The following is a 19,906-nucleotide window of genomic DNA, read 5'->3' as shown; positions in this document are numbered from 1 at the left end:
CTAAGTTACCTTTCCCCCCCTCTGTACTCTTCTTGGCATTTGTCAAGTGGCTCTGTATATTACAGAGGTTTTGACAGCCTAAAGCTTAATGATGGTAACTACAAGGTCAAATGTTTGTGGGATCAAGGGAAGGCCAACGAGGTGGATATCCTGGTGGAAGTCTGTTACAGATCACCCAGCCAGGACGAAGAGACAGATGAAACATTCTACAAGCAGCTGGGAGAAGTCTCACGATCGCTAGCCCTTGTTCTCATGGGAGATTTCAACCTACCAGATGTCCGCTGGAAACAGAACACAGCAGACAGGAAAAAGTCTAGGAGGTTCCTGGAGTGCGTGGAAGATAACTTCCTGACACAGCTTGTCAGTGAGCCAACCAGTGGAGATGCCCTGGGAAGAACTGGTGGGTGTTGTGGTGGTCAGAGGACACTTTGAGCATAATGATCATGAGATAAGAGTTTTTCAGTTCTCAGAGTAAGGAAGGGGAGTAGCAGAACCTTGGACTCCCTGAGGGCTGACTTGGGCCTGTTCAGGAGCCTGGTGGACAGAGTCTGTTGGGAGGCAACCCTGAAGGGGGCAAGGGGTCCAGGAAGGCTGGGGAATTCTTCAAAAAGGAAATCCTAAAGGTAGAGGAGCAGGCCATCCTGACATGCTGAAAGATGAGCCAGAAGGGAAGAACAACAACCTGGCTGAGCAGAGAGCTGACTGGAACTCAGGGGAAAAAAAAAGAGAGTTTATGACCTTTGGAAGAAGGGGCAGGCAACAAGGGAGGACTACAGGGATGTTGTTTGCAGGGCAAAGATCGGAGGTGAAACTCAGCTAGAACTCAGGCTGGCCACCGCTGTAAAATATAACCAAAAAATGTTTTTACAAATACATTATCCTTGGTCCTCCTTTTTTTCTAATCTGCATCCTTTATTGGATGCAGCAGAGAACATTGCCTTGAAGGACAATGAAAAGGTACTTAAATGGCTTCTTTACCTCAGTCTTTATATGACCAGTTGTTCTCTGGGATGCAGTCCTGGGTTACAGTTAGACTTGATGATCTTAAAGGTCTTTTCCAGCCTAAATGATTCTGTAAGTATTTCTGAGTAATTTACCCTTTAGTCCAGAGTTAATCTGCTTATTGTTTTTGGCACAGTTTAGCGGGGAACTGGATGCAACTAACCGAGGGATCTGGCTCGTATCAAAACAAGATCAACAGCAGAAGCACGCAGCTTGTTTCATACCCATTCACCCCCAGCTTCCTACAGCCCCAACCCCTTGCCCCTCACGTGGGCAAAATACAGATTTCTGATTAAGCGACACAGTGAAAATTCACATCAGTTTATTTTACAAGAAAGCTGTAGAAAAGTGACAATTCTCCCTCTTTACCTAGCAGAACTGAACCTTTGCTGCAGAACTCAGCTACCACATGCAGAAGTGCTAGGAAGACCAAGCTGGGCTTTGAACAGTTGGAGAGATGCTGCAACTGAGGGTATCAAAAAACCCAAAGAAAACCCTACAAATTAGAGTGGTCCTCAATTCCACTGTCATGTGCTTGCATCCAGTCTCCTACCAACCAGCACAAGACAGGTCCAGTCCAACAACAAATATAAGGTCCTTATTAAAAAGGGTGTTGTACAGCTGGGATAATGCAAAGTTTTCCATACTGTTCTGGCTCCAAACTTCAGCTGAGCAGCTTTTTCCGTAGGTAAGTCCTGCTAATGGGATGCTTCCTGGAAGCCATGATGTGGAATGGAGACAGCTCCTGGTTGGCAGTAACTTGGAAGGCATCAGACTCCTCTTCTACAAGACAGAAAGAATAAGTTAAAGCCACAGTTTGCCAAAGTTTACTGGTGACTCCAAGAAGCCAAATACCAACTGGAAACAAGCACTTCCTGCAGAGCTACTCTCTTTCTTCATTGCTACCTCCCCTCCCTTCCAAACTTCCCAATTCGTGCCAAGCTTCTTGGAAACACATGGGATGGAGACACTGAATACAGAAGTGGCAGATACAGCCACAGGCTTTCTGCACAAAGGCCAGTCCCTAGGACAGTACAATTTTATTTTCATTTCATTGCAGACAAGCAGAGAGCACATCTAGTCCGGTCGAACCCAGCCTTTCCTTACAGCACAGGTGGCTTTACCTTGAGCACACTTTCTCCGAGATGGCGGTGTCTGTCCCTGGCACAGCAGTGGAGACTGGGTCAGTGCTAGAATGCTGCTAGCAGAGAGCACGTTCTTCACTGGTGGAGTTGAGCCTGGATAAGCACAGTGAGATGCTACAGCAAACTGGTAACTCAAGGGTGCTTTCAGGTAAGTCTCATACACAGCCTTTATTCTACCTCAAAACTTCCATCAGCACAAGTGATACTTTGAGTTTATATGAAACAAGATTTTGGCTGGCACAGTGGCTTTCTGACATTAAGAAAAATAAACAGCAGTCTGAGATTAGCTCTTAGCGCATTTCATTTTCTTAGATTTAGTAGAACAGTGCTTCGCTTGTATTAAACATAGTTACTCTACAGTTAACTCGTGTCTTGGAAGAAAACTTATAATCATGAAGATCTGTAAATACAGAAACAAGGTCTGTAAGTACAGAAAGTCTCTTACAGGACCAGCCTAAGGCTAAATGCTGTTGTTACATGTCGCAGATATGGACTATGTTGCTTTAAAGTTTGTCCGTTTTTCTCAGTGATACCTGTTGACCGAGTAAGACATTGCCTCTGTATACAAACCCTTCTTACAAGAGGAAACAAGACACTGAAGCTTAATGCTTCGGGGCATGCAATGACTGTAGAACATCTGCTATAGTCTGCCGCAACATGTAATTTCTAGAACAATACTGGATTAAGTGTTTGAAACTCACAAGGCCTTGTTTACACAGCTGAGACAGCCTGTTTTACCAAGGTCAGCTGAATCATCTGTACCCACAGCGAAAGCAAAGAGGTAGTTTAAACTTCAATACCTACCAAGGCAACATTACTGCTAGCAAGGCAATTGTTCCCGATACCCACTTTGAATGGGCCTGCCACCACAGGCAGACAGAAGAACTGGATCAGCAGTAAATACCAACATCCACAAGATTAACCCCACCAAGGGTCTAGTCTATACTGAAGCAGCCCAGCTTCAGACAGCTGGCTTCAGCGCTGGACAGTAGACAGAAACAGCTAGTGGCTGGCATCAAGACAAACAAATAAATTGCCAGTTTGGATGCAATTGGGATCTTCCCTCCCCCAGATCTCAAACCTTCCTTCCAATTCCTCCAGCCTCCTGCACTTTCATATTTCTCTGATCTCTCTCCCATCATTAGTACTCCATGGATGAACTAGCTCCACACATCTAGCCTGCCTCTCCACATAATTAACTTCCATGTCATCTACAACCCACTCTCCCCTTCCACCTCATTCTCCCTCAGACAGACAGAAAACAAAGGCATTCTTGGTTTTGTCTACCCTACTTTTTTAACCATCTCTGAATTTCAATAGAGCATCACTTGTGCCACTTAATTACCTGACAAAAGGAAGACATCATCATCTACATGACTGTGCTGCTCAAGAGTTATGAGAGCACATGCTCCTGGTGTCTCAGGAAGTACAGAGTCCATCCTTGATTTGCTCCTGTTCCCCTCATCTGTGGAAAAGCCAGCAGGATCCAAATCGCACCTGTCAGTGCAAGATCTCTTGGCATCATGATTCTCCTTTTCTGGTGAGAGATATGTAAATACCCGCTTTCGAGACTTCAAGCCAAAAGCTCCCATGGTAGAGTCCTCATCAGCCCTGGGTTCAGAGTCACTAGGAGATGCCTGATCCTGGAGCTTGCAAATCCCTTCCAGTTCAAAATCCCCAAGAATATTTGTTACTTTGCTGCTGCAATGCTCAGAGATCTTCACTTCTCCTTCTCTACCTGTTGACACTCTCTTCTGTTCATCACCATTCTTCTCACTTTGACCACAACTGGCATTTGCAGCACTGCCTGCTGCTCTCTTTCTCCGAGGCCAATCATTGATAGCATCAGGGGTAGTCTTGCCCTTCTGCTTTGGAGAAGGCGTCCAGGGAACTCCTGCTTCTAAGGGGGATGGGGAGGTGGCACTAGAGGCACAGCTTGTTGGAGTGTATGACTGGCATATGTAGGTCTGTCCTCCACCTTTCCCAGGTGTACTGTGGAAAGAGCGACAGCAGGAGGGTGAACCACAGGCAGCTGCTAGTTTTCCCGGGTGTTTGCTACACCAGGTCATAGCAAGATCACCAACGGGACCTTCTCCTCCATTGGGTTTGCTGGCAGTTGTTTCAGGCTGAGTTTCCAAAGATGAGCAAGAGTCAATCTTCTTAATGCGAAGTTTGGGCAGGCCTGAAGCCTGCATTTCAAGTTCAACTTTGTAAGTCGGTGGACTAGCAGAAGGCATTTTGCAACGACTCTTAGAGGTAGAGACCTTAGCTAGAATTTGAGGATTTCCCATCCGTGCTTCAGCCTCCCGCTGCCTCCTGTCTGCAGTGCAGCGTAAAGAATAGGGAGGAGCAGACTTTGGCATAGGAGGTGAAGTATTCAGGGCAAATTTGAAGAGTCTCTTCAGACCTGGAGCCTTCAAACCCGCATAGTCTTCTCTCAGCAGGGTTCTTGGTTCCAAGTCATCACTAACTGTTTGAGAACCACTTAGGAAGGACTCACAGCTGTTTGCACTGGAGCTCCCCTCCTTAACCAATTGCTCAAACCCTAGCCCAGCATTCTGGGCATGTACTTGCCCTCCAGGAGAATGCTTTGGAGACAAATGCTTTTCCAAGTTTTCCAAGTCCTCTGTTGGAGAAGATTTTTGAGATGCTACATCCATCTGTGTATTTTTCTCCGATACAGGGGTATTTTCAGTAACTTGGGACTGACAAAGCTGAAAGTTTTCTACATAAGAGTTACCACCATTATCATGACAGTTGTCCTTATCTTCAAGGGGTGCTGCACATGCAAGTGTGAGGTTCTCTCCTCCAGAATGTGGTTCACATTTGGCCTGCTTTGATGTGTGAAGCAGGGACCTCAGTGAAGTGCCAGTAATACCTGGCGATTTTTGAGAAGATTGTTTAGATGCACTGAGTTCCCAGTCAGACTCCCCACCCTGTGCATGGGAAGCAGAGCAGATTGTCATGGAGTCTGTGGAACTTTCAGAGAGACCAGAATTGAAGGAAAGCTCTAGCCTCATGCCGAGCTCTGGTATTTCTGCATGCAGTGGACTGGTACACAATTTTGAACCTGGATCTTCAGATTTCCTGGGAGGGCTTTCAGTTGCTTGAGGTAACAGGTCTGACTGTGCCCAAATTTTGTTTGGAAGGATTTGCCTCTGAGTATCAACTGGAGATGCTAGTTTTGAGAGGTATCTCAAAGAACACCTTTGAGTTTGCAGTTCTGTAAAACATCTTTCCTGGTCAGCAGAGGGGGAAGAAGCAGCTGGATTTGAATCTGTCAGAGGTAACGAGGCATTCAGCACTGCAAACCCTTCATGTTCTGGTATTTGTAAGTCAGCCTCTTCGTAAGGAGGGGAAAGTCTTTCTGTGGGAGAACAATCCTTAGAAGTCACTTGCAGTAAGCAAACCCTCTTACTTTCAGTCAATGCAGATGGTGACTTGACCCTTTGTACAGGATGAGAAAAGTACTTTCCCAAACACTTAGCTGCAGTCTGCTTAGCAGCTGGATTTTTGCCACGAGTCTTCTCCAGCTTCTGTGGTGTCCTGTGGAGAAAGCGAGGTGATCTCCTTGGTAGTTTACTGGCAGAGTTCTGTGGCTTCTGGGCAACTTTATGAGGTGTTTTTCTAGGAGTCTGCAGGGAAAGAAAAATAAAGAATCATGCTTGTTCTATCCCAGTAGTATTATCTACCACCTTGATATTTACTTCTCAATATTTAAACCACAAAACACATTTGATCAGACTTAGCAGAAACACTACATTTAAAATGTGTAGGTCTCACTAAATATGACTAGAAGAAGAGGAGAATGGGAAGAAAGAGAGAGGGGTAAGCATTTCTACCTGATCAGCAGTTGGCTCCTCTAAGTGTAAGAAATCTTTTCCTGTTCTCCTGCTTCCAGGTGAATGCTTCACTGCAGAACTGTATGTGTCAATGACCGCTCCAAAGAAAAATCTCTTGGGAGTCTGGACAGTGGGGCCCTCTGAATGATGCTTAATGCCTACAAAGTGGAACAGTACAACTCAGCTAACACCATGTAACGTGCCACAAACGTCCATACATCTGAAGTGATCAAGACAAGTAGTGCATAAAGCCTATAGCCCTGGCATGTTATTTTCTGGCCAAACATTAAAGCTTCACCAGAATTATTTCCCAATATGAAACTAATATCCGTCTATAGGAAGAGTACGCTAGCTGGAAAAAGGTAGCAAATAGCTCAGCCTCTTGTTCTATGTATAGCTTGTAGCTTAAGAAAATTCTGGTTCATGACTAAATATTCTTGTAATATGTACAATATAAGGAACTACATGTCACCATTTATAGCTGTTAATCCCACTGAGAAAGCCAGCAAAGAAGATCCCATCAGTCACTGCTTTATGCTGCCACAGAGCAGACTGAAAGTAAGCTTTAGGATTTCTGTCCCATATTTTACAGGGATTTCACTGTGTTTAAGGAATGCAGAGTGACAATCAGTGGTATTCTGTTAGATGGGCCCGACTGGTTTCTTAAGTTGGCAGTGTATTCATCACAGAAATAGCTGCCTTACTGTCCTCCAGATTCAGATTCCCAATTCAAAAATAATTACTGGGGATGAATTTCTGTCTACAGAAGATATTATATGATAGCTCTTAGCTTCTTACAGTCTCTTGTAAAGCAAAATCAAATCAAACTCAGTTATCCATGCCAGCTTTTCAGATCAGCAGTATCAGCCTGCTCAAATCCCATTCAGTACCTTCTGCATCCTGCAGTGTACAGCTCTCCTCTTTCTGTCCCTGATGGACTTGCTGTGACTTTTGTGAGCTGGACTGTGTAGTGGAATAGAAAACACCAGAGCAGGTCCTATTCAAAGACAGCTGTTTGATGCGTGGGCTTCTTCTCAAACCTGCTTCTGAAAGGTAAGGATATTGGAGATTGAGCCTTCTTTCTGCCTCAGCAATGGGGACATTCAGGAACAGTTTGTAACTAAAAAGAACACTACACTCTAAGAAGAAACTTTCATACAGCTAACTATCTCATTAGGTTAGCTAACCTAAGGAGGCAAGCACACGAAGAAGAAAGCTTCAACTTTCTTGGAGATTTGGAATACTGACACACAAAAACCCCCTTCCAAACCATGATGTCCTCTCCTCTAACTCATGATTATTCTTATCCCTCCTTTCCATATAATTTCTAGAGAATGCTAGAAGAGCCATCTTCAATTCAAGTTACATCCAAGTTAAATTATTAGTTAATCTCCTGTCTCTTTTTGCTAGCGATTTCATTTTCCTGATTGCCCAACCATTCTGTTTTCTTCTTCCCTCCTGGGGATGAGAAACAGCAGTAGCCAACATAATATAAGACACTCCACAGAGCCAGGTGGCTATCTGTTACTGTAGAAATCAGAGCGGTATTAGGGTCACAGCATAATATGTTGAAGTTACATTAAAAAAAAAAAACCAACCTGCGTGTTCTGGTTTGGCAGTAATTATAGCAGATCAGAATCTTGCTCACCCTCAAAGCTTTTCATGTATTTTCATTTAAAAGAGTTAAGGTATAGTAACTTCTACTATACAAAGCTGTCAAAGCAGAGAGCAGCAAGGGGTTCTATCAGAGGAGGCTGTGCTCCACCAACAGAATAGTACAATGTTTTTGTACTGACTCTTCATGAATTACCTAAATTGAACCATGCTCATCTTACAAGCTACAACACAACAAAACCACCTTTAATCAAGAATCAGTGCTTACCGTTTATGTCCTTATCTGGAGATTCTTCTACAACACCATTAACGCAACCTGGATCAGAAGACCTTGACAAAAAGCAGGTATTTTGGACTTAGCATACTGTTCACATTTACAGAAACAGAACTTACCACACAGACTGAAAAGCAGTACTCTATTCTACAACAATATATTGCTTTGTGAGCTAGAGTGAGCAATTAATAAGCACTTTGCCTCCTATTAACATAAAATTGAGTATGGGTAACTGTCCGGCCGTATAGGTAACAGTTCTACATGGAAGTAAACACTAAGTTTCAGCTGAGAGTCCATAAAAGCACAGGCCTTTTCTTCAGAAGCCTTCAAAACAGCAACTGAACCTAAACAGAAGTCAGATGAGGAAATTAAAGCACCCTAACTTACATAATGAAGTAAGCAGTATTTCTCCCCACTCAGACAATGGAACTTAGCTGAAGATGACACTTTTGACCACAAAGAAGATACCTCATTCTTGTGCTCACAACCACTAGACATCCACTACTTATTGAAGAAATTCAGAAAGAGTTTACTCACCGGCCTTTGATCTGCTTATGTAGTAGTCTCCTGGACACCTGCTTATGTAGTGGCGTTTCTGCAACTCTCTTAGTCAATAATATGTGATGATCTATAAAAATCAAGCAAGAATTGTAACATCACACAATTATAAAGCAGTTAGGATGAATAAATACAGTAGGAGAAATAGTTTTGTATCAGCTTCAGTGTAAGAATCACTGTGCATCAGTCTCCCACCAGTCATAAGCTATCATGATTTTAGAGTCTAGTGTCTACACTTCCTTCCCACTCTCTCAATATTATTAATAGTACCGACTTTGTGTCGGACATAATTAACCTACTGAGATCAATTTCACTCTTCATCTTTCATTCAGAGATCCTTTTTTCACCAAGCATTTTCAACTCTCTACATCTCATAAAGAAGAGTACTGTTCAGTATAAAACCGGTTTTGGTTTCAATACCATCCTATTCACCCTCCAAACACCACAGCAATGATCTAAAGTATTTTCTCCTTCACTAAAAACATAGTAATTGTTGCATAGAACTAAGGACACAAGAATAGGAATTTTAACAAAATCTCTTCCACAACAATCCTACATGTGTTAAGTCATGTCCTATGTCCTACCTTTAGGGCCTTTATCACTACATTTGTAGCTTAAGCCTTCCACAGCAGATACTGACTGACTTCTAGGCATCTTTTTCATAGACCTTTTTGATGATGAATGTATCTCTTCATTGAAGAGGTTCCTCCTCACCTTTGTAACCTCTGTGAGGCAAGATAGAGAAAGAAATGATCAGATAAAAAAAAAAAAGAGGGGAAGGGGGAAAAAAAAAAAATCACCACAGGAAGGTAATTTTGTCAGGCTACTAGAGATGGGAACATCACATACCAGCATAGAAAAACAACTTTTTAGGGGCCACAAAGCATCGAAAAATTGTTTTTCTGCTACTGAAACATGTCCGGCTTTAAATCCATCCTGGACTTCTCTTACAAATCTGCATTATTCCAGCAATAGGCTAAAGCAGATGCCACAGCAGAAAAACCAACCAGTCAGTGTCCTAGGTAGAACAACATTAAGTGAGCTGCAAAATCTCAACTGAAACATGTTGGTTCAGAGAACCCATGTGGGATTTAATTTTATAAAGTATTTTGCAGAGATATATGCTGTTTCCAGATATAGAAGTTCAGTCTTGTCCTCATTTTCCTTTCAGGACAGAGAAGATTAAAATAATTGCAAGATTCATGGAAGAATGGAAAGGTTTTCTTTTCAGGATACCTAATTTAAGTTTTCTGCATGTGAGCACACAGAATACAATGATTATTTTTTCCTCAAAGTTTTTGCAGAATTCAGCAAAACTTCCTTCAGATTTCCAGCATGCTCACTAGAATTTCTAGTGAGAACGTGTGCTGAAGATGCACCGTTCCATGAAAAAGCTAGAAGTCAATATACCTTGCACTGCTGCTTTCTGCAACACTGGCATCTGTTGGCACTTCTCAGTGGCAAGGCAAGAATGCAAGTTCTCCTGAAACAAAAAAGAAGTTAGCCTCACTGGCAGTTTAACGTTATGTTTAACTATTATGAATAGTAACTCTAAGCTCCGAATCACACATTATTTCAATTTCTCCTTCAAGACAATTCTGATCTCTCTACTACTGATACAGGGCATACTTCACTACATGAATACAGAGCAGGAGTTTTTGCACTCATGTGTCACTTCACCACGTTGCTGCACCCCTGCAGGAGCAGCCCACAGACAGAATTCTTTTGGAAGAGTTTTACCTTTCTGATGGGATTCTTGGCTATCTTGGGAATCTCAATTTGACGCAAGTTCTGTGGTGCTTCTGTCATGCTCCTGTGTCTGGCCAACACATTATTCCTTTAGAAAGTATACAAAGATTAACTTAAAGTACGATCAGAAGCATAGTTATCAATCTAATGACAATTAAACTTAGGTTTGACTCAAGAGATAGGAAGTCTACCTAAATTCAGATTGCCAGTTGCATTGGTACCTCACTTATGTTACAACACTGAAAGATGATTTGAAATATAATAGCTATATCTAACTAAGGATGGTATTAAGACTCATTTAGCAATTTGTTAAAATTCACACAGGATCCCCAACGGAGGCCTACAGTAAATCAGTTTTAACTTTAACAATATAGGGTCACCTACTGCACAGTAGAACATCATCTTCCACTCATGGAAGATGCTCAGGAACTCTGCTTTTGTGTAAGATACACATACAGAATCGAGATTACACTTTCATATAGTCAACAATGGCAAGTTAAAATGAAAAATGGGAGCCCTTAATGTTTGTCTCAGGCTTGCAGACCTATCAGCAGATGTCAGCTTGCCCCAACCAGCTATCCAGCAACAGAAACAAAAACAGATGTAGTTTAGGTAACTCCTCAGCCACAGCCCAGGCTGAAACAAGCTGCCTCCTATTTGGAATTATTACCTTCTCTTTTTGGCAGATCTGGTGCGCAGCTCCTCCAGCTGATCACTCTCGGTGCATAGGCTTACAGTGCTGGGAGTTAAGGCAGATGATAAAGACCGTGGAAGGCCTGGAGATTTGCTATCCACAATCACAGAGTCATCACTGAAGAAGTCCGCAGGCAGAACAGATGTCAGCTTCGGGGGTATTTGTGTACCAAGACCATAATAAATATCTCCAAGGGTCTTTGGTATAGAATTCATATACCTAGAGCATCAGAGAGAACCCACGTCAAATACAATCCCCCACAAAAGCGTCCGTTTCAATCCCAATGTTTGAACTAAATCCTTGTCCTTATGTGTCAATTAAAAAAAACCAACTGAAAATCAACTAGTCTTTTTCAACAGTTTACTTGCTTATCAGCTACTTCTTCAATCAAGTATAAGATAAAAAATAGAATGTGTCTAAACCTGAAAATTACAAAGATGCAGTAAAACTGTAGATTGCTGTTTACTCAAAGAAAACATCCAACCAAAACCAGTCCCCAGTAACACTTAGGTCACACTAAAGAACTTACAATTCTAGTATTTCCTCCAGAAACTTTGTAAGATACCCTGGGTCTTCAGTCAGACATAAAATGCGTAGCATATCCGTCATCTGGAAAAGAAAGTTGCAACAGTTGCAAAACCAGAATTTAGCAATGACTATAAAATGTACAGTAAAATCAAGGGAAAACTACAGCTTCCAGGTCTGCATTTCTAGTACCATCCAGAAAGAAAACTTGGCCTATAGTTTACTTACCTCTTCTAACAGCTGCTCCATTTCATCACTGTTGCTTTGCAGTGAAGGGCACTGAAGACATAATTCAAGGCGCAAAAATACCTGAAGTCGGCACCTAAGAAAACAAGTAATCATTCACTGCTGTTTTGGGGTTTTTGTTGGGGTTTTTTTTATTATTTTTTTTTTATTTTTTTTTTCAAAAGAGCATATTTACTGCAAAAGTTAAGTTCAAAAAAGCAATAGGAAGGGAACTGGCTCCTTTTGACACAGCATAATTTGGTTAGCATAGATCCCTTGTTTCAGATATAGACTGCAATGCTTACCACACAGTGTACGTATATCTGCATTTAATTAAATGTCTTTACTGTGACCAGAGATTCTCCTTGGAATGTTTACTCCATATGTATACTTTTTCACTAAAAGCCACCATTAAAAATTGCTAACTCTACAGTATCTCAGAAGCTGAAGTAAATAGTGTCTCATACTCTCTGACTTTGGTCTCCTTCTGGGAGCCATGCTGTTGCCTGAGCATTTTACTGGTCTTCAGGAGATGGTTTCTGACTCTTTCCACACAGGCCACCTGCAGAGACACATAATTACAGCATAAACTTCAAGTCTGTTCTCTGCCTGCAAGGCAGGTTTTTTCTCCCCATCCCTCTTGACCCATTTTTTGGCAACTAGCTCAGTTTTTTTCTTCTCCTTCAAGGAAAGGAATTCTCTTTTTCTTTCAGTAACAAAGTCACAGTAACATGAGACATAGAACAACGTGTATCTTGAAATCACAGAGAAGGTTACTTGCAGCTTCAGGCCTTCTTCAGTAACTGTGGATTTGGCTTTCACAGTATTTTTTTCAATTACTCACAAGTTTACCAATTTTGGTTTCAGTGAGTTGCTTTAAGTCTATAAATAGTGTTAAAGATAGGAAGAAATACCTTGAGCTATTTCTCTTTCCTGGAGAAGCAGTAGGTTTAGATTTGCCATGTAAAGCAAGAGTAGGAGACATTTTTAAAATATGGTTTGCAAGAATATCTTTTTTAAAATACTGTCTTTGAATAAATGAAATAAGAATGAGGTCAATGTAAAGGAAAAAGACATTTGTTGCAATATTTAGCAAAAGTGTAAACTGATAACTGAACTGGATTTTCCTACATTCTTTACAACTACCTATAGTTTTCCCACCATTGAGTTGGTACAGAAAGATGTGGTTGTGGGTTTTGACTATGTGCAACTGTGCATAGAAACTTCAGCTAAGAAGGAAAGGTAGCCTAGAATAGTAAGTAACAACCCTGACAACACACTCTTACCTACCTCTTTCTCTTTGGCATCTTGTACTTTCAAAAACCTTTTAATGGCCATGATCATATTCTGGGCACACACAGATGAAAGAATTCCCTCAGTCACAGCCTTCTGGTAGCTTGCAATTAAATGGGACTGCAGTTCCTCCTCGGTTTTGAAGTCTGCAAGAAAAGTGATCTAAGTTAACAAAATGCCTGTTCAATACAGGCATTTACTAATAAAATACTTGTTCCAGCTGAGGAGGGGAACAGATGTGGTCATTATAAAGATTTTCTCCAGCAAAGATGCAACCAGATCACAGAACACTAACAGAAGCAGTCCCAGGTCCAGACCCATGACAAATTAGTCTTAGTTCCAAGTAGATCAGCAACCTTTTGGGCTACTGTAGCAGTCAAGAAATGCCCTTTATTTCTGCATAATTAGTAAATAAGACTACAATTCAAGTTACACCTTGATGGGTGCTTCCCTCTACTTTTGGTTGACAGAGAAAAAAGATAATTCCTTATTACTTTTTTCAGATGGAGACAAGGCAGGAAACTAACCCCAGGAGTAGTTGTAACTACTAAAACTATAGTAACTATAGAAACTAAATTCCATAAAAATCCCATATGACCTCCTACAAATATCAGGACTGATAACTCAACACACACCTATTGGTATCTTAAGCGCTTTATCCTTTTCTTCCACCTTTTCATCCAATCTCCTTGCTGAAAGCTTCTGCGAAACCTTCTCATTCACTGTTGGTGGTGCACCCTCAGGTTGAAACTTCTGAGCTTTTACATTCAGTCTTGCTACATTGAGCATCTGCAGGGATCTTGACATAGTCTTCATCTTCTGCCTGACCGGAGTTCGGGGAACTACACCTGCAACACCACAAAAAAAAAAAAAAAAAGAGTTCTACCATCAGACACACTGGGGCAGGAACTCCATAGCAGAGCATAATACTGAATTCTGTGTTACTGTCAAGTGAGCGTAGCAACCCTCTAGTGGAAACCATGGCCCAAAAGGTTTGTATTTCTCCAAGAAATAAGTGTAAGGCAGCACAGCAGGCAGCTACTTCTCCAAGTAAAAAGCTGTTGCTCTGTACAAGAATTTACCAAGTATAATCAGAAGTTACATATATAGGAAGCAATCTTATGTCACAAATAGAAACAGCTGACAGAGCAAGACTTAGGGATACCTCAGGTTAGCCTATAATCAACTGTGGGCAGCAGACTGAAATGCAATGAATAAATTCTTCTAGAAGTGTTTTATTTCTCCAAATAAGAACAAAGTTGAGAGGCTGCAATAGTTAGTAGTAGCTGGAACGATCCCTACTTAAAGGGACCTATAACAACTACTGAAACTGCAGAGCTCTGCATGCTGCTTTTGAACAGTTTTACCAGTCACTGCACAGCCTTGAAAGAGTCATTTGGGTTGTACCAAAGGACAATCCTAATATTAATATGTAAATGATGCTGTCTCCAAATAAGAAAATCTAAAGCACGCCACTACTCAGGGGAGTACAGATCTCTATGGTTCCTGCATTAAAAAGGCCTAAGAAGTCTTTATCATTTTTAATTGACAACATAACATGCATATATAATCCCAAAGTATACATACGTCTCCTTTTGTTATTTCCTGACCCAGCTGCAGCAGATGTTTCACTGGATTTTCTCTGGTACAGCTCACATAGACTTTCTGAGAGTTCTCCTTCAGATTGGTCTGCATCATCCTTCCCCTTAGCACAAGGAACCTGCAGGAGCCTATACATGGGAGAGCCATTCCATACAGTTATCAAGAAAAGATAGGAGTGGGAGGCACATCCCTCATTGCCAACAGACAGGAACCAGGTTTTTCTAGGTGCCAGTGCACAGCAATATAGCGGAAGGAACACATGCTAGTACTCTTCCAATGCTTGCTTCCCAAAATTCTTTCTTAAGACTATAAAAAACCCCAAACCACCCTATTAAAAGGGTCACACCAAGTTGGAAACAAGCATAGTAAGAATTGCTTGACGAACAATGGATATGCCACTGACCCATGCCACAAAACTACATGAGCAGCTTTGTGTTATCTAAGCTATCCTGCATTAAGATATTTTTTTTAACATTTCAATCAGCAAGCTCTTTGAAGAAAGCAGGCTTATTCATTCCTACTAAATACCAACTGTGATAACACAACTACTATCTTCAGCATCTTGCTAATGTATCTTATCATGCCACAAGAGCTGAAGTCTGACATTTCCCCAAGTAGCTCAGGTCATTTTAAGTCACCTCTATCGCTCCTGAAACTGTCAAGATCTTAATCCACACAAACTGCTACCCAAACTTCCTGTTCCCAGTTCACTTTATCTGTACACCAAGATATAATGAAGCAAAAGAACACAGTAAACTGAGCACAGAAATAAAAGCACCAAGAGGGGCACTCAATTCTAGAACTCTCAGCAACACTACAGCTATACTCCCTTGACAGGAAGCAGAAATCCTTGATTATTATGCAGACATTTTAGAAAAATACCTGAACGACTCCATCAGATCTGAGCTCGCCCCACAAGCATTTGATGCAGGATACCATGCTTCAAGCACTGAAGGATACCAGCTCTCTGTACGGGAAAGTTCCTGTTGGACCCACTCTGGCATGGCAGTTTCTTCTCCTGTGAGCAGACACATATAAAAAAAAACCTAAACAAAGTGGCAGGAGGTCCCAGACTTCATAGAGGCTCTATAGCAGAGGTTTTCAAACTTTTGGTTCTGGAGGGGCAATTTAATAGCCAATACATCAGGCAGGGAGACTCCTAAGAAGATTCACTCTAACACAAAGCAGGTGAGCTAAAAGCCACCTCCCTGCGGCCACAGCAAAGGCTCTACTGGCCAGGGATGACCTATGTGACACATTTTAGGAAACCTCATTCTAAAAACTTGTCCCCAAGCACAAGTAGCTGTGCTTTATCTACAAGCAAAAGGCAACTAATACTTTGTCAATAAAACAGAAAGGCACACCAGTGCAGATTCCTGCGTCACATCATAAGGCCTGAGCCACAGAAGACAAGACTAAATAAACAAGTCCTAAAAACTGGAGGCTCCTCACTGAGGAAGTTAGCTTTAGATTTTTCCACTCCAAGTCAGATCCAGAGATGATCAAAAGATGGTAAGTTTTGCATTTCTTGACCTACCCATAGTGGCCACAGAATCTTCCACCACTGTGTCAGTTTCACTCAGCACAGTATTCACAATATCTGGGAGGTTAAGAGCGTGGTCTTGGGAAGAGCTCTCCACTACAGCTCCTTCAAGGTTGCATCGCTGAACTTCAGCGGTCTTCTCAGTACCAAGTATAGTCAGAACTGCAGTACTCTCAGAAAGTGGTGATAAAACAGCAGTGCAGGGGCACCAAGCTTTAGATAGAGATACTTCAGCGACCTACATTTAAAAATAAAAAACAACAACCAAAAGAGAACAGTTTACATTACCTAGAAATACAGAGACCTAAGAACTACAAATACTTTACAAAGAGGTTATAGACCTACATGATCTCCTAAAGAATGTTCTGAATTTAGCTCCAAATGGGCAATTTCCAGTGCGACAAATACTATTATTGTCTTTGCAACATAATATGCTGCCACCCCTTTTGTCACAGCTCATTTCAGAACAGCTATTAGTTTAAGGCAAAAATAAAGATTTACCATGTGTAGTTCTTCAGTCACTAAACTCCTTAAGAGCTGATGAAAGAGTGATCTGTTATGTTCTGCCTGCTTAGCCTGTGAGCACTGCAGTATCCAGCTCTCTGTGAGAAAGTGGCCAGCCTGCACCAAGCTCCAACCCGTCAAGCTACCTTTCAGGAGGATGTTGACTGGACAACACAGTTGTCTCTGACTCATGGTGAGTGGTTCCAGGATCACAGCACAACTTTCCTGCTTCTTTCCTCCTGTGCAAGGGTAAAATAAAGCAAGAGTCCTAAAGCAAGTAGAATAGGTTTTTCACCTAAGTGAAGGGACAACTTTTTTTTGCATTGAAGTTCAAGATTCAATTGGGAATAGTTCTACAGTAAGAGCACTGCAGAACTAACCTACCCAAGCTCTCAAGGAGCTGAGTGCACAAAAGGACTACTAAAGAAAGAGCCAATGTACACTGCATGTTGCTTCAAAGCTAATTTGTTTTCTTTTGAAGTAACTTTTTGTGTTCTTAGTTTAGCTAAATTGAAGCTGAGACAAAGCATACCTAAGAAAAGGGTGTACACCCATATAAGGTGGGACCAGCAAAGAGCTCTTCATGTATCCAAACTTCTGGAAGCATGTAAACCTGAAGAAACTACATCAGAAATACCAGCCAATAGCTCTCATATCAGAGGAACAAGAGCACACACAGGACTTTTTTTTAAACTTAGGCTCTTAAATATCTGAAGTTACTTCTACATACTGTGTACAAGAGAAGCTCATCAAAGACCCTACATGAGAGATCACAGTTACTACTATTCGCATTTATCTTTTACTACTTTTTTTTTTTCTTACCAGGCATGCCGAGAAACAATGTTCCTTCTTGCTGGGGGAATACCGCTTGAAATAAAGAGCGCTTGGAGAACAAGCAGTTCAAAGTTGCATCCAATGGCAGAAGCGTGGTCCAAGGCACAACCTGTGGCACTGGGGAACCCGAGTCTCCAAGAAAGCCATGAGCAAGATCTGCCCTGTGGTGATTCAAACAATGCACTAAGGTTTCAGCCGGCAAAATGGTGCCTCCCACCTGACAGATCAGCTCAAACATTGTCCAGTATCCAACATGATCTGGGGATTCAATCAGCTGAAATAAAGTAACAGAGGTCTCAAGTTAATGTTAGCAGAGACAGCCTTCATCTGAACAAATAGTAGTTGTGTGCTTTCAGAAAAACTAGCATACAAAACGTATACAAAACATCTAAATGCAGTGTTTTCCAAGTGTTTTTATGGACTCATTAGCCTTCACAGGAATCCAAGAAAGAAAACACTATTCCCACTGAATTAAGAGCTAGCCAACATTTTCAAGCTAAGGGTTTTAAATCTGGTATGTAGACAACCTGACCTATCAGATGGCTTATTGGCAATTCTGAAGAGCTGTAACTCCCACCTAACTGGAAGCACAAGATAACCCATCAATAAACACCGTACAGTTCCTCAATTGCAAATACAGCTCAGTCTCCACCTGGACAACTACTATTCCAGCTTTCCATCCAGTGCTGAACAAGATCATGTGGCAGAAACTGAAGACCCCTCCCTTCCACTCAAAGACTACAACATAAAACTACCCTCCCTTCTCATGCAGGGAAGCAGTATAGAAGATGGGCTGCTAGCGCTCACAGCTGTGAGATACAGTGTCATTACCTGAGACCACTCGGCAGTGTCCACCCAGAACAGCGTGATCTTCTGCTCCGCAATCAACTCCCTGACACTCCTGGGCAGGAGTTTCTCGACCAGCTCCTGAGCCGCGGTCGGCTCCCCAGGGGAGGAAGGGGCGTCGCTCCCCGACACGAACCGCCGCAGCTCCCTCCGCGAGTGGGGACAGGGGGAGAAGAGGAAGACGGCGTTCACAAAGCCTTCGGAAGGCGCCTGGCTCTCCGGGGGCTCTCCGGCGGCCAGCTCCGTCCTCCGACTCCTGCGGAGCGGCTTGGTGGGGGACGCGATCTCGGGGCGGTCCCACTGGAAGTCGAGCAGCGTCTCCTTGAGACCCTGGTGGGTGAGGGCGGCGCGGGGCGCCGGCCCGGGCAGGACAGCGGCGGGTCTCCGCGCCCCGAACCGCTCCCCCAGCTCCTCCTCGAAACGGGCCCAGGCGCCGGGCCCCGGCGGGCGGAAGCCGCCGCCCCACGAGGCCCGGCCGCGGCCCCCCAGCGAGTCGAAGAACCTGAAGGCCCAGCGGAGGCGGGGCAGGCCGAAGCGGCAGCCCAGGTAGTTGAGGAGCCGCAAGGCGCCACGCTGGAGCCGCTCCCGCCGCCCTGGGCTGGCCGTGTCCAGCAGGAACACCACGCTGTGGGAGCACGCCATGGCGCCCGCCGCTGCACCACGGCCCCGCCGCCGCCCCCGTCAGAGCGCACCCGCCGCCATCGCCCGGTACAACTCCTGGCGCCCTCGCCGAGCGCGTCCCTATTGGTCACCGCCGAGCGCCCGCCCCTCCCTTCCTCGCTCCCCATTGGGCAGCAGCGGCGTGACGCGCCTGCGCAATACAGCGCCCGCGCTGGCAGTGCAGAGGGGCGGAAGGGCGGTGCGGCGACGGCCGCTCGAGCGTCACTCTGCTTTGATTGGCCGGCCGCGGAGCGTGAGTGGGGAGCGCGGCGTTCCATTGGCCAGCGGCCGTGACGGCCGAGGAGGGCGGGACCGGCGCCCTCAGCCAGCCCATTGGTTGCGCCGCCAATTTAAAATTTAAAGCCGACAGGGCGCACTCCATGGTGATGCTGTTGTCTTCCTCTTCCTCTCGCGGGTGTGAGGGTGGTGACGCCACTGTGATGTCGCCACTGTGATGTTGGGGCCGTGACCTCACCAGGGCGGGAAGCGCGGCCGGCGGATCCCCGAGAGCACGGCGGGGGCGGGCAGCCCTGGGCTGAGCCGCAGGAGCGTCCCGTCCCTGCCCCACGGGCCCGCCCCGCCGGGGGTTGAGGCCTGCCCAAATGCTGCTGGCCACCGCAGGCTGAGCCTGGGGCGGATGGGCCAGGCAGGGTCCCTGCTGGTCGCCCAGAGGGCCTTGTGGACCCGGGGGAGGTGTCAGCCTAGGGCTTGTCCTCCCTGAGCCTCCTCTGAGGACAGTGGTGACAACCCAGTGCCCGTGTGGGTGAAAAGGGTAGGGTCAGGCACCTGCACATCTGGGACTGGCATCTGGGGAGGTGGAGGGTGAAGACCCTGGGCTGTCATCAACCACCTTACCCCCAAGAATCGTCTCCCTGCAGGTCTTGGAGCATGTCTTACCCTGTGGGTGTCAGCAGGCAAGGCATGCTCCGTGTGTGGATGGATCGCAACGGGCAACAGGGAGGAGCGGGCCCTACAGACCAGAGCTGCCCAGATGTC

The 19,906-nt window shown here is 44.1% G+C and overlaps 1 protein-coding gene across 2 annotated transcripts; it reads right to left on the bottom strand.

The window, feature by feature from the left end:
- Nucleotides 1-1,307: 1,307 nt before the first annotated feature.
- On the bottom strand, nt 1,308-18,892 carry TICRR (TOPBP1 interacting checkpoint and replication regulator). 2 transcript variants are annotated; one of them, XM_037395253.1, is made up of 22 exons: nt 18,236-18,892; nt 17,393-17,678; nt 16,568-16,809; nt 16,061-16,304; nt 15,406-15,541; nt 14,509-14,651; nt 13,557-13,769; nt 12,919-13,067; nt 12,096-12,190; nt 11,632-11,725; nt 11,408-11,487; nt 10,855-11,097; nt 10,176-10,272; nt 9,846-9,918; nt 9,020-9,160; nt 8,415-8,505; nt 7,872-7,933; nt 6,880-7,035; nt 5,990-6,147; nt 3,493-5,782; nt 2,127-2,240; nt 1,308-1,785 (listed from the first exon to the last, which is right to left on the bottom strand). In XM_037395253.1, exons 1-22 carry the CDS (start codon nt 18,890-18,892, stop codon nt 1,667-1,669), a joined length of 5,883 nt encoding a protein of 1,960 aa, XP_037251150.1. In that variant the 3' UTR covers nt 1,308-1,666. The 2 variants fall into 2 exon arrangements, with proteins under 2 accessions (XP_037251150.1, XP_037251151.1); XM_037395254.1 differs by lacking the exons at nt 17,393-17,678; nt 18,236-18,892 and adding an exon at nt 17,103-17,375 and having other exon boundaries at nt 1,667-1,785.
- Nucleotides 18,893-19,906: the final 1,014 nt, after the last annotated feature.

This window comes from Falco rusticolus, chromosome 7 (assembly GCF_015220075.1).
Source record: "Falco rusticolus isolate bFalRus1 chromosome 7, bFalRus1.pri, whole genome shotgun sequence".
In the NCBI taxonomy this organism is placed as follows: Eukaryota; Metazoa; Chordata; class Aves; order Falconiformes; family Falconidae; genus Falco; species Falco rusticolus.
The sequence above is the reverse complement of the archived record's forward strand: the minus strand, read 5'-3'. Positions and strand labels throughout refer to the sequence as shown.